The sequence below is a fragment of the Oncorhynchus nerka genome, linkage group LG1 (assembly GCF_034236695.1).
Source record: "Oncorhynchus nerka isolate Pitt River linkage group LG1, Oner_Uvic_2.0, whole genome shotgun sequence".
Classification (NCBI taxonomy): domain Eukaryota; kingdom Metazoa; phylum Chordata; class Actinopteri; order Salmoniformes; family Salmonidae; genus Oncorhynchus; species Oncorhynchus nerka.
In genome coordinates, this window is record NC_088396.1 from 48111352 (window position 1) to 48125711 (window position 14360).

General features: G+C 42.5%; 1 protein-coding gene across 10 annotated transcripts in view; it reads left to right on the top strand.

Annotated features, from left to right (window-relative positions):
* LOC115124084 (dedicator of cytokinesis protein 9-like) overlaps positions 1–14360 on the top strand; it is a 229148-nt gene that overhangs the window by 100717 nt on the left and 114071 nt on the right. For all 10 annotated transcript variants that reach the window (XM_065019375.1, XM_065019381.1, XM_065019383.1 and 7 more), the window contains exons 3-5: positions 8336–8425; positions 11480–11562; positions 12285–12354. In XM_065019375.1, coding sequence (XP_064875447.1) covers positions 8336–8425; positions 11480–11562; positions 12285–12354 — 243 coding nt within the window. The remainder of the gene's footprint in view (positions 1–8335; positions 8426–11479; positions 11563–12284; positions 12355–14360) is intronic.

Below are 14360 nucleotides of genomic sequence, written 5' to 3' on the forward strand. Positions count from 1 at the left end.
CATAGTGTCATCATCCAGCCATCATCCCATCAATCCTTTCTGCCTCCCACGTGCATGTTTTGGTTGTCGTGTTTATTGTGATTTCATGCTATTTCAGTGTGGCCCAGCCAGGCCCATGTTGCGAGAGTATGGTCGAGGTCATTCACAGAGGTTTACCTTACGTTCACATCCCTGCTTCACACTTTAGAGGTCAGGGGTCGTCTGTTTTGTTGAGATAGTGTAAGGAAGGGCTAGGCCCTATCTCTAGGCCCATTCAGCAGGACTTAGCCCATGTCACCCTCTCAAACTTTCCATCGCTACACGACACATTATGAAATGGGAATCTGGCCTGGCAGAAGCGCTTCAGGAAGTGAGACCTCTTTGGAAGATGCTCTTTAACAGTGACAGGAATGGCATCCTGTGTCAGCAAAACATGACCCTTCCTCACTGTCTCACGATCCAACGGATATGTTTTCTCTCTCGTCTATTGAGAAGGTTCCTTTTTTTCCAGAAGCCGTAATGTTTTTTTTAGATATTTTCCTTAGGATATAGCTATGTTGAAAAATAAACATTTGAAAGGAAAGGCTCGATTTCCTAGATTTATTCAGCGGGTTAACAGTTTTATTTTTGTTGCTTTATGGCCAAAAAATAAGAATACTTACTGGCGCTTACTCATGGACTATCAAGCTATTGTCACGTTCTGACCTTTATTTCCTTTGTTTTGTCATTATTTAGTATGGTCAGGGCGTGAGTTGGGGTGGGCAGTCTATGTTTGTTTTTCTATGATTTGGGTATTTCTATGTTTCGGCCTAGTATGGTTCTCAATCAGAGGCAGGTGTCATTAGTTGTCTCTGATTGAGAATCATACTTAGGTAGCCTGGGTTTCACTGTGTGTTTGTGGGTGATTTTTCCTGTCTCTGTGCTTTGCACCAGATAGGACTGGTTTGGGTTTTCACGTTTCTTGTTTTTGTTAGTTTGTTCATGTGATGTGATTTATTAAACATGAATCAAAATAACCACGCTGCGCTTTGGTCTGCCTCTCCTTCAAGTCAAGAAAACCGTAACAGCTATCCAATTTCTCAGTCAACAGTGGAACTCTCTACTCTGGCCATGACATACGAGTCCTGCTACAAGCGCTGTGTTGTGAAGGAAGTGACAGGTGATGACATCTGAAGACATCGTGGCTGAGCCTCAACATTTGTTTAGGGCAGATGACTCTCTAAGCCTTTATTCTTCTTTATTCGAGCGTTTTATCCGGTAGTATGTCAAGACCTTTAAATTGTGTGCATTCAGTATTATAGTCAGGTAATGGGGTCATTCAGTATTACAGTCAGGTAATGGAGTCATTAAGTATTATAGGCAGGTCATGGAGTCATTTCAGTATTATAGGCGGGTAAAGGAGTCATTCAGTATTATAGGCAGGTAAAGGAGTCATTCAGTATTATAGGCAGGTAATGGGGTCATTCAGTATTATAGTCAGGTAATGGGGTCATTCAGTATTAAAGGCAGGTAATGGAGTCATTCAGTATTATAGTCAGGTAATGGAGTCATTCAGTATTATAGGCAGGTAATGGAGTCATTCAGTATTATAGGCAGGTAATGGAGTCATTCAGTATTATAGGCAGGTAAAGGAGTCATTCAGTATTATAGGCAGGTATAGGGGGGATTCAGTATTATAGGCAGGTATAGGGGGATTCAGTATTATAGGCAGGTATAGGGGGATTCAGTATTATAGGCAGGTATAGGGGGATTCAGTATTATAGGCAGGTAAAGGAGTCATTCAGTATTATAGTCAGGTAATGGATTCATTCAGTATTATAGGCAGGTATAGGGGGATTCAGTATTATAGGCAGGTATAGGGGGATTCAGTATTATAGGCAGGTATAGGGGGATTCAGTATTATAGGCAGGTATAGGGGGATTCAGTATTATAGGCAGGTATAGGGGGGATTCAGTATTATAGGCAGGTAAAGGGGGATTCAGTATTATAGGCAGGTAAAGGGGGATTCAGTATTATAGGCAGGTAAAGGAGTCATTCAGTATTATAGGCAGGTAAAGGGGGATTCAGTATTATAGGCAGGTAAAGGGGGATTCAGTATTATAGGCAGGTATAGGGGGATTCAGTATTATAGGCAGGTAAAGGAGTCATTCAGTATTATAGGCAGGTATAGGGGGATTCAGTATTATAGGCAGGTAAAGGAGTCATTCAGTATTATAGGCAGGTAAAGGAGTCATTCAGTATTATAGGCAGGTATAGGGGGATTCAGTATTATAGGCAGGTAAAGGAGTCATTCAGTATTATAGGCAGGTATAGGGGGATTCAGTATTATAGGCAGGTAAAGGAGTCATTCAGTATTACAGGCAGGTATAGGGGGATTCAGTATTATAGGCAGGTATAGGGGATTCAGTATTATAGGCAGGTATAGGGGGATTCAGTATTATAGGCAGGTATAGGGGGATTCAGTATTATAGGCAGGTATAGGGGGATTCAGTATTATAGGCAGGTATAGGGGGATTCAGTATTATAGGCAGGTATAGGGGGATTCAGTATTATAGGCAGGTAAAGGAGTCATTCAGTATTATAGGCAGGTAAAGGGGGATTCAGTATTATAGGCAGGTATAGGGGGATTCAGTATTATAGGCAGGTAAAGGAGTCATTCAGTATTATAGGCAGGTATAGGGGATTCAGTATTATAGGCAGGTAAAGGAGTCATTCAGTATTATAGGCAGGTAAAGGGGGATTCAGTATTATAGGCAGGTATAGGGGGATTCAGTATTATAGGCAGGTATAGGGGGATCCAGTATTATAGGCAGGTATAGGGGGATTCAGTATTATAGGCAGGTATAGGGGGGATTCAGTATTATAGGCAGGTATAGGGGGATTCAGTATTATAGGCAGGTAAAGGAGTCATTCAGTATTATAGGCAGGTAAAGGAGTCATTCAGTAGTATAGGCAGGTATAGGGGGATTCAGTATTATAGGCAGGTAAAGGAGTCATTCAGTATTATAGGCAGGTATAGGGGGATTCAGTATTATAGGCAGGTATAGGGGGATTCAGTATTATAGGCAGGTATAGGGGGATTCAGTATTATAGGCAGGTATAGGGGGATTCAGTATTATAGGCAGGTATAGGGGTGATTCAGTATTATAGGCAGGTATAGGGGGATTCAGTATTATAGGCAGGTATAGGGGGATTCAGTATTATAGGCAGGTAAAGGAGTCATTCAGTATTATAGGCAGGTATAGGGGGATTCAGTATTATAGGCAGGTAAAGGAGTCATTCAGTATTATATAGGCAGGTATAGGGGGATTCAGTATTATAGGCAGGTATAGGGGGATTCAGTATTATAGGCAGGTATAGGGGGATTCAGTATTATAGGCAGGTATAGGGGGTTCAGTATTATAGGCAGGTATAGGGGTGATTCAGTATTATAGGCAGGTATAGGGGGATTCAGTATTATAGGCAGGTATAGGGGATTCAGTATTATAGGCAGGTATAGGGGGATTCAGTATTATAGGCAGGTAAAGGAGTCATTCAGTATTATAGGCAGGTATAGGGGGATTCGGTATTATAGGCAGGTATAGGGGGATTCAGTATTATAGGCAGGTATAGGGGGATTCAGTATTATAGGCAGGTATAGGGGGGTTCAGTATTATAGGCAGGTATAGGGGTGATTCAGTATTATAGGCAGGTATAGGGGGATTCAGTATTATAGGCAGGTATAGGGGGATTCAGTATTATAGGCAGGTAAAGGAGTCATTCAGTATTATAGGCAGGTAAAGGGGGGATTCAGTATTATAGGCAGGTATAGGGGGGATTCAGTATTATAGGCAGGTATAGGGGGGATTCAGTATTATAGGCAGGTAAAGGAGTCATTCAGTATTATAGGCAGGTATAGGGGGGATTCAGTATTATAGGCAGGTAAAGGAGTCATTCAGTATTATAGGCAGGTATAGGGGGGATTCAGTATTATAGGCAGGTAAAGGAGTCATTCAGTATTATAGGCAGGTAAAGGAGTCATTCAGTATTATAGGCAGGTATAGGGGGGATTCAGTATTATAGGCAGGTATAGGGGGGATTCAGTATTATAGGCAGGTAAAGGAGTCATTCAGTATTATAGGCAGGTATAGGGGGGATTCAGTATTATAGGCAGGTAAAGGAGTCATTCAGTATTATAGGCAGGTATAGGGGGGATTCAGTGCTATTAAACTCGCAGACACTGATAACTGTGAAGTGATAGGAGCCTATAAACCCAGTCCATCTGATCACACTGATAACTGTGAAGTGATAGGAGCCTATAAACCCAGTCCATCTGATCACACTGCTAGTCTGTGGGCTGTTCTTGTCTGGTGTGTAAATCCTTTTGCTGGAAGCCTGGCGTTAGGAGAGCCAACCACTGGTTCCTCCAGGTTTAGTCAACGTGTCCTCTTAGGGAATTTCTTTGGGATTACTACTATTCCTCTTCCTCCTCCTCCTCTTCTTCGTATTCATCCTCTTCCTATTCATCCTCATCCTCATCTTCTTCCTCTTCCTATTCATCATCTTCCTCTTCCTCTCCATCCTCTTCCTCAGCCTCATCTTCCTCATCTTCCTATTCATACTCTTCTTCCTCATCTTCCGCTTCCTCCTCTTCCTCATCTTCCTATCCATCCTATTCCTCCTCTTCCTCTCCATCCTCCCTATTCCTCCTCTTCTTCCTCATCTTCCTATTCATCCGCTTCCTCATCTTCCTCATCTTCCTATTCTTCCTATTCCTCTTCCTCATCCTCATCCTCATCTTCCTCTTCTTCCTCTTCCTCCTCAGCTTCCTCTTCCTATTCATCTTCTTCTTCCTCTTTATCGTCCTCCTCTTCATCTTCCTCATCATCCTCACCTTCCACTTCCTATTCATCCTCTTCCTCCTCTTCCTAGTCATCCTCTTCCTCATCTTCCTATTCATCCTCTTCTTATTCCTCCTCTTCCTCTTCATCCTTTTCCTCCTCTTTCTATTCTTCCTCTTCCTCGTCCTCATCTTTCTATTCCCCCTCTTGCTATTTCTCCCTATTGGAGCCACTTCAGCATGGCAGGATGTTTCTAATACAACTCTTCGTATGTCTTCAAGTACTAGGGTTCAGAGAGAGACCTGAGGGGAACAGAAGATAAGGAGAAGTGTAATAGTAATTTCCGGAGAAGTACATATGGGAGATTCCTCTGTAGTAGCAGACCTACAATATGTATCATCAGTGGTTGACCCCAGGACGTTCAGCAAAGTGTTGTGAGGGACGACGTGCTTGTGGCTCCATACTGGGTGTAGCTGGATCTCATGCTGGTCTTTCCACTAGAGATCTCCACTGTGCTCCATAGAGACTAATATCCCCTGTGCTTCCTCTTGTCCACTTCCCTGACTCCCTCTGGCCTCCTCCAGCCTACTCGTCCATTTGTTTCTGCTGGTTAGATCATGGAGAGATTACCAACTCCCAGCAGGAAACCTGGGGCTGGGGAGAGGAAGTGGAGGAGGGAACTCTGTCTCACAAATAGGACCTTAATATGGTCCTCATTGCAATTGTCTTTCAAGATTGAGTGCTTATGATGATTGTCGCCTAACCAAATGGAAATTCTAATGACGTAGTCCGTCACTGAATCAGATCTAGTCCTCTACTGATGACACAAATGCACTATTATTCATGAGCGTGGTTGTGACAGCTTTGTTTCTGAGGTATTGTCACGAAAAAACAAACATGACTGGCAATGAAACATTTGGTACAGTACATTAGGCAGCAGAGGGCTAGGCTTTACTAGCACCAGGCAGACTCAGCAGGAATGCAATGCTCAGCGGTAGCTAACTATTAGCTAACATCACATTACACTCACTGACTGTAACTGGAGCCCTGCACTCCTGTACGTTAGGTTAGTTACCTGAAAGGATCTCTGGACCCGTCGTTAGGCTCTATGACCTAACCTGTACAGTGCATAATAATATCCCACTGATTCACAAAGAAATCATTTCGGCAAGAAAATATGAGATAGAGCTATTATCTTTCTTTTAGTGGTACTGCACCTTGGGGTGAGGTTTGGTCTAGTATTGATTAGCCTTGAGGTGAGGTTTGGTCTAGTATTGATTAGCCTTGAGGTGAGGTTTGGTCTAGTATTGATTAGCCTTGAGGTGAGGTTTGGTGTAGCATTGATTAGCCTTGGGGTGAGGTTTGGTCTAGTATTGATTAGCTTTTAGGTGAGGTTTGGTCTAGTATTGATTATCCTTGGGTGAGTTTTGGTCTAGTATTGATTAGCCTTGGGGTGAGGTTTGGTCTAGCATTGATTAGTCTTGGGGTGAGGTTTGGTCTAGTATTGATTAGCCTTTAGGTGAGGTTTGGTCTAGCATTGATTAGCCTCGGGGTGAGGTTTGGTCTAGTATTGATTAGCCTTGGGGTGAGGTGTGGTCTAGTATTGATTAGCCTTGGGTTGAGGTTTGGGCTAGTATTTTGAATGTCTATTTTCCATTCTTTGTTTGGGCTTTGCGAATAGAAAATGACGTCTGTACTGGCCTGCTCTGGCTTTTGTGTCTCATTTCCCAGACTGTGACTCAATTCAAGTTTAATTGGAGAGCTACTTTGCCTTGCATGCTGGAGAAATACTGAAAATGTATCTGCTGGCGTTCAGAGATAATGACGAAAGCAGACCTATTGGTTAAGTTGCTCAGCAAAAGCTGCATGAACAGGAAATCTACAGCTGTGTTGAATTGCTTACCTCACCACTGTCCCATTGCCCTGATCTTGAAAATACTGTATGCTTTACCGTAAGTCAGGGACCACAGACACATCTCTGTCACGGTTCTCCTTTGAACTATGTCCAGTTTGGCTTTAAAAGGATTTGAGTTAGGTGAGGAAGTGAATGTTTGTTGTTCTTGCAGTTAGCCTAGTGGTTAGAGTGTTGGACTAGTAATCTGAAAGGTTGCAAGATCAAATCACCGAGCTGACAAGGTAAAAAAAATCTGTTGTTCTGCGCCTGAACAAGGCAGTTAACCTACTGTTTCTAGGCTGTCATTAAAAATAAGAATTTGAGAATTAGTAAAATAAAGAAAAAATGATTTGCTGTAGTTTGTTTCTCTCTCACCCATGTGGGGTAACTGTGCTCTGCTGCCTCCTCTGTAGTGGTGCTTTATTTTTTATATCTCCTACTTTAAAGATGTTAAGTTGAAACGTTTCTGCTTAAGGAATCACCATGGAGTAAACATCTAGAGGGGATAGGGGTACAAAACACTCTGGTGAACAGTTATTATCAGCGGGAATCTCCTTTTAAGTGAGACGTGTCAGACAGGTCTCCAATGGGAACTCAAAACTAGGCTACGCTCCTAACTGGGATGAAAATGTGCTGTTAAGAATGAAAAACAACAGCAGGGATCTCCAACAGTAGTTGACTTCCATAAATCCTTGTGCATATCAAGACATTACTCATATCTAAAAAGGAGTCCCACATGTACAGTAATTAATTCACTAAATGTATCTTGTCTTAGTGAAAAACGGTCTTACTGACAATGAAGTCCTACTGAGTAGGTTCTGTTTAGTTTAGGTTAGAGGCCTTGTGAATGGCTGATGAGGGTTGAACGTGTCGAGATGTTTTCTGTGAGGACTGGCATGTTGAAAGCACTGAGTTCCTAGTTATTCTAGTGATATTATGTTGATACTGTAGATACTACTAGGTGTATCTGTGTGACGTCATTCCGTCAGCTCTAATGTGTGAAAAATAATGACATAACCAAATCCTATCATCCCTGTCACGTAAGCTTATTTATTGGTTTCAAGCACTAATGTCAATGACACATAAAGAAGCTATTTACAAAGTTCCTAAAGAAAAATATTTACGAAGTTCCTAAGAAAACTACGAATTCCTAAGAATATTTAGAGGAATTTTATTTACGAACTCTCTTATGAACTAATGATTTTTTTCCTAAAGAAACCTCTTATGTTTTTTCGTAAGGAATGTTTTGTGAATCCGGACCCAGCTCCTCAGGGAGGGAGGGGGCCCTATGGCTGGGCTGGGTGGCTGAGAGCCAGGCTGAGGCCCTGGGTGTGTCTGTCTGTATGTGGTTCCCTGGCCCTGGCCTGGAGCTCAACAATGTGTAGGAGAGGAGCATCCCATTCTGGCCCTGCCTCCCTCTCTGCCCTCTAGAACCTCCACAGACCTGAGACCATTCTCTAGCATGAAACAATATTTTCCCGGAGCATTTAGTAAAACAGGTCCACATACTGTAGTACTGAAAAAAAACATGTTAGGAATCTGTGTTGGCACAGAGCATCAGTTTACGCTCATCCAGTCTCATAATTTAACCAGAGCCTGGCATGAACTTGATTTAATAAATAAAACTGTTTTGCATCTACAGATTTCGACTCAGAGACGTCAAGGAAGAACTGTCTACCCCACAGTGCCTGAGAATGCAGAGAAGGAGGCGCAGAGTCTGTTTGTCCAAGAGGTAGGATCCTACGAGTACAATAACCCTGCAGAAATGAACCTTTGTGCAGGTAGAGCAATGGTTTTATTTACAGTTAGATGTTGGCATTGAGATGTGCCATTACTTTCACCATGCAGCCATATTTAAATACAGACATTAGAGTCAGTCTTCAGCCAGCTTCTGACCACTCACTTATGTAGATGGCGGCCTGTACAAGATCAATAGATATGGAAACACACTGTGCCGCACAGACTTTAGGGTCTGTGATGATTTCCCCATTGTTTATTGAATGTGTCTAGCCGAACCGAACTTCTATTTCACTTAGCACATACTTTGTTACACAATGGTGTTTTATTGTTCAGTACAGACAGGTTGTAGGAATTATGGGTCGTTACTGGAAGCCATCCAGCCAATAGGAGTATTTTCATTCTCTTCAATAACATCTGTTCAGGCCAGGAGACCAAAAAACTGATAAACGGAATCCAGTTCCAAGGTAAATGGATTGTTCTTCTCAAAACGTCTGGTCTTCATTCTCTCAGAGCCCTGTTAACCGTAGTGTACCTCCCTGTACCAAGCCCGGTAAATGTCTTCTGCAACTAAGTGGTCTTCATTCTCTCAGAGCCCTGTTAACTGTAGTGTACCTCCCTGTACCAAGCCCGGTAAATGCCTTCTGCAACTAAGTGGTCTTCATTCTCTCAGAGCCCTGTTAACTGTAGTGTACCTCCCTGTACCAAGCCCGGTAAATGCCTTCTGCAACTAAGTGGTCTTCATTCTCTCAGAGCCCTGTTAACTGTAGTGTACCTCCCTGTACCAAGCCCGGTAAATGCCTTCTGCAACTAAGTGGTCTTCATTCTCTCAGAGCCCTGTTAACTGTAGTGTACCTCCCTGTACCAAGCCCGGTAAATGCCTTCTGCAACTAAGTGGTATTGAAATTGATCTTGAAATCAGAATATAATCAGGCTTACTGTCCATTTTGTTCTGAATTATTAGACCAAAGGTGAGTGCACAACAGTTCCCCTGACACAAGAAGTCTGGGGTGAAGTGTCAAACACACGCCTTAAACGCACCTGCTCTGGAGTGACTGTAGATGGGAGACGTTACAGCGACCTTTGTATTGGGCTATAAACTCCTCCTTACTGGAGGAGCCAGGCTCCCCTAACAAAGCTGAACTATTTTGATGTTTGATTCTTATTAGTAAGATCCCCATTAGCCGCTGACAAAAGCATCAGCTACTCTTCCTGGGGTCCACATTAAACATGACATAATGCATAGTACAGAACATGATTAGTCAAGGACCGAACTATACACGTTGACAATGTCACACACAGCCTACATATCTGTTCCCAGACATAACTATGGATGGGTCATAATTCAGATTTCTGTCATACTGTTATCATCATAAAACATTTCCTTTTCTCATTGCAAGATTTGACTCAACCAAAAAACTCTACCATTTCAATCACCAAAAAAAGTCTCAAAGCATAAAATAGAATAACTAAGCTGATATCTAGGATTTGAGATGAGACAAAGTCTCAAAGTTTGACTTAATCTTGGTCGACTGAACACTGAACTACTGGGCACTGATCTACTGAGCACTGATCTACTGAGCACTGAACTACTGAGCACTGTTCTACTGAGCACTGATCTACTGAACACTGATCTACTGGGCACTGAACTACTGAGCACTGATCTACTGAGCACTGAACTACTGAACACTGATCTACTGAGCACTGATCTACTGAGCACTGATCTACTGAGCACTGATCTACTGGGCACTGAACTACTGAGCACTGATCTACTGAGCACTGAACTACTGAGCACTGATCTACTGAGCACTGAACTACTGAGCACTGATCTACTGAGCACTGATCTACTGAGCACTGATCTACTGAACACTGAACTACTGAGCACTGAACTACTGAGCACTGAACTACTGAGCACTGAACTACTGGGCACTGATCTACTGAGCGCTGATCTACTGAGCACTGATCTACTGAGCTCTGATCTACTGAACACTGATCTACTGGGCACTGATCTACTGAGCACTGATCTACTGAACACTGAACTACTGGGCACTGATCTACTGAGCACTGATCTACTGAACACTGAACTACTGAGCACTGAACTACTGAGCACTGATCTACTGAGCACTGATCTACTGAGCACTGATCTACTGAGCACTGATCTACTGAGCACTGATCTACTGAGCACTGAACTACTGAGCACTGATCTACTGAGCACTGATCTACTGAGCACTGATCTACTGGGCACTGAACTACTGAGCACTGATCTACTGAGCACTGATCTACTGAGCACTGAACTACTGAGCACTGATCTACTGAGCACTGAACTACTGAGCACTGATCTACTGAGCGCTGATCTACTGAGCGCTGATCTACTGAACACTGAACTACTGAGCGCTGAACTACTGAGCGCTGAACTACTGAGCGCTGAACTACTGGGCGCTGATCTACTGAGCGCTGATCTACTGAGCACTGATCTACTGAGCACTGATCTACTGAGCACTGATCTACTGAACACTGATCTACTGGGCACTGATCTACTGAGCACTGATCTACTGAACACTGAACTACTGGGCACTGATCTACTGAGCACTGATCTACTGAACACTGAACTACTGAGCACTGAACTACTGAGCACTGATCTACTGAGCACTGAACTACTGAGCACTGAACTACTGAGCACTGAACTACTGAGCACTGATCTACTGAGCACTGAACTACTGAGCACTGATCTACTGAGCACTGATCTACTGAGCACTGATCTACTGAGCTCTGATCTACTGAACACTGATCTACTGGGCACTGATCTACTGGGCACTGATCTACTGAGCACTGAACTACTGAGCACTGATCTACTGAGCACTGATCTACTACTTCTCTTTTCTGCCAACTATCTGCATTCGTGTTACGTGGGAAGAAGAAGACAGTTCGGTTAACACACATTGTTTGTTGTTTGCTTGTATGAATGTTTCTGGTTTCTTTAGACTAAATATTGAAACTGTGTCTTGATTTACACAATGAAAGCCGTTGATTGTCTCTCTCATTATTGCAGTGCATCAAGACCTACAACACTGACTGGCATGTCGTTAATTACAAGTACGAGGACTACTCTGGGGACTTTCGGCAGCTTCCAAAGTAAGCCTGTTGTTCAGAACGGTGTCTTGACAGTACAGTGTTGTATATCATGTAACCAAGTGGTGATTTCCTCCTGGGCAAGTTAGTACAGCTACCCTCTTTGTGCCAAGATTTGACACTAAAATGCATGCGCACAGAGACACGTACACACACAGGTGTCAGCCAGTGTCAGGCTGTCTGTAATCTTCTGTCAGCCTTAGTTGCTGATTGGTGAGGAGATTTAGGCATGGGATACCCTACAAGGAAATGCAGGTTTTATGTTTTAACCAGCAATAACAATGGAGACTTCCTGTTCAAGCCAAACTCAGGTTATTCCTGGAGCAGTGGGATTTAGTCAGGGTGGAAACTAACCCTGGTTCTAAGAGTGTCTCATTAGTTCCAGGAATATGGTTTCCAGTGTCATCGTGGTGGAATTTGGACATAAAACGAAGCTGCCCCAACCTTGAGACTTGCCATTGATGTCAACATCCCTTTGGTCACCATTCAGTGTCCAGTGAGGGAAATTGAAACAATGAAATATGACGTAGCATGACACTACTTTTCACAGTGGTTTTCTTGGGTTGAATTAGTTCAAGGTTCCTATGTAAGTGGGACTTGTACTCTACATTACATTTGGTTTCATTTCTTATAACAATGAATGACCTCTGATAGATAATGAATGACCTCTGACCTCTGATAGATAAGATCAAATGAAACTTTATCCATGTCCTTGTGTTTTACAGCAAAGTGTCCAGACCAGACAAACTGGCTGTCCACGTTTTTGAGGTTGATGAAGATGTTGACAAAGATGAGGTAAGTGAATGTCTGTAGAAAGTTACAAATAACAAACTATTTAGCTAAGCCACTTGTGTTCATTCCTATCAGCACACAGATCGTAAGCTTTTACCTCAACTCTTGACCCTCAGCCCACATGCTCCATGTACAAATCATTTAAAATCAAATAATCCTCCATACAGACAGACAGAATAATGAATTACATTTTCATGCTCCGCTAAGACAGTCCAGCAGCTTTCTACAGAAGGCCAGAAGGCCACGGTATCTAAACTCTTTACTCCTAGACACCTGTATTTCCTAGAAGAACACCCCTTCTGAGTCTCACGAGCATCAGATCCGATTTCAGTAATTCATTCAGACAAGAACTGATTTTGGCTTTCCTGGTCCAATCACAGTAGTTAAATGTCTCCGGCAAAAGACGAAAGATTTCTGTGTCTCAACAGCACATATTGTGCCTAAACAACATGTCTAAATAGTACATTTTGTGTCTAAATAGCATGTGCTGTGTCTAAATAGCATGTGTTGTGTCTAAATAGCATGTGTTGTGTCTAAATAGCCAATATTATGTCTAAATAGCATGTGTTGTGTCTAAATAGCATGTGTTGTGTCTAAATAGCCAATATTATGTCTAAATAGCATGTGTTGTGTCTAAATAGCCAATATTATGTCTAAATAGCATGTGTTGTGTCTAAATAGCATGTGTTGTGTCTAAATAGCTAATATTATGTCTAAATAGCATGTGTTGTCTAAATAGCATGTGTTGTGTCTAAATAGCATGTGTTGTGTCTAAATAGCATGTGTTGTGTCTAAATAGCTAATATTATGTCTAAATAGCATGTGTTGTGTCTAAATAGCTAATATTATGTCTAAATAGCATGTGTTGTGTCTAAATAGCATGTGTTGTGTCTAAATAGCATGTGTTGTGTCTAAATAGCTAATATTATGTCTAAATAGCATGTGTTGTGTCTAAATAGCATGTGTTGTGTCTAAATAGCCAATATTATGTCTAAATAGCACATATTATGTCTAAATAGCACATGTTGTGTCTAAATAGCATGTGTTGTGTCTAAAGTACAAAGGGTAATTAGCTACAGGACTTTGGTTCACTGGCCACCTCTCAAATGGTCTCAGGTTTTTCTATTTTTCTTCTCATGCAGAAGTTCATGTGTTCATGGTCCGAGGCTCCTCACTCCTTACAGCTCATGGGTTTGGCCCTTTTTGTTGTGAGCAAATTATTTTACATTTAGTGACAGCCTGGTTTATACAACTGTGAATCCGTAGCTAGAACCCTTTGGCCTGTGAACCATAGAAATGTCTGATTCTGCTGTGAACAGTGTAAATGAGTCTTTGTTGGCCTTGAAATGGCTTGTGAGACAGGGAGTCATTGCACACGAGGGAGGCTATGGAGTCACCTGTGTTCAAGCCAACCCTGAAGAGAGCATGAATCACTGATGCCTGTAGAACCCTCAGAGGGACGGTGTTCTGCAGAGCATGACCTGAGGCAGTCTCAGGCTGTTTGATAACACTGATGTTATACTTGCCTCTCTTAAACTGCTAGGGTCATGTTAACATTTGCATCTGTCACATACGTGTGAATTATGTCTCCTTTATTTTGTGTCAGACAATGCCTCCTACAGGTCTTTAGAATAATATTTATCGAGACCTTATTCACTTATCTGTGATTTAGACAAATGGTTTATTGAGCCGAGAGACTAGCCCAGGTCACCAGAGGTCAGGGCCTGACACAGTACAGTATGAAGATAGGCAGAAACTGCTTCTCCAATAGGAATCCTCGATCATGTAATCGTGTTCGGGTCCCGCGCTGAACTGTGCATGTGCAGCCCATCAAATCAAAGGCACTCTTTTGATATAATGTTGTGGTGCTTTTAGATTTCGAGAAAGTTAACAGCAAAGGGAAAAAATGCACGTATTTCATTGATTTCTCAAACCCCAAACCCCAAACCCCTGCCTCGTCTGCTTGGTCTGCATGGTCTGCCTCGTCTGCTTGGTCTGCATGGTCTGCT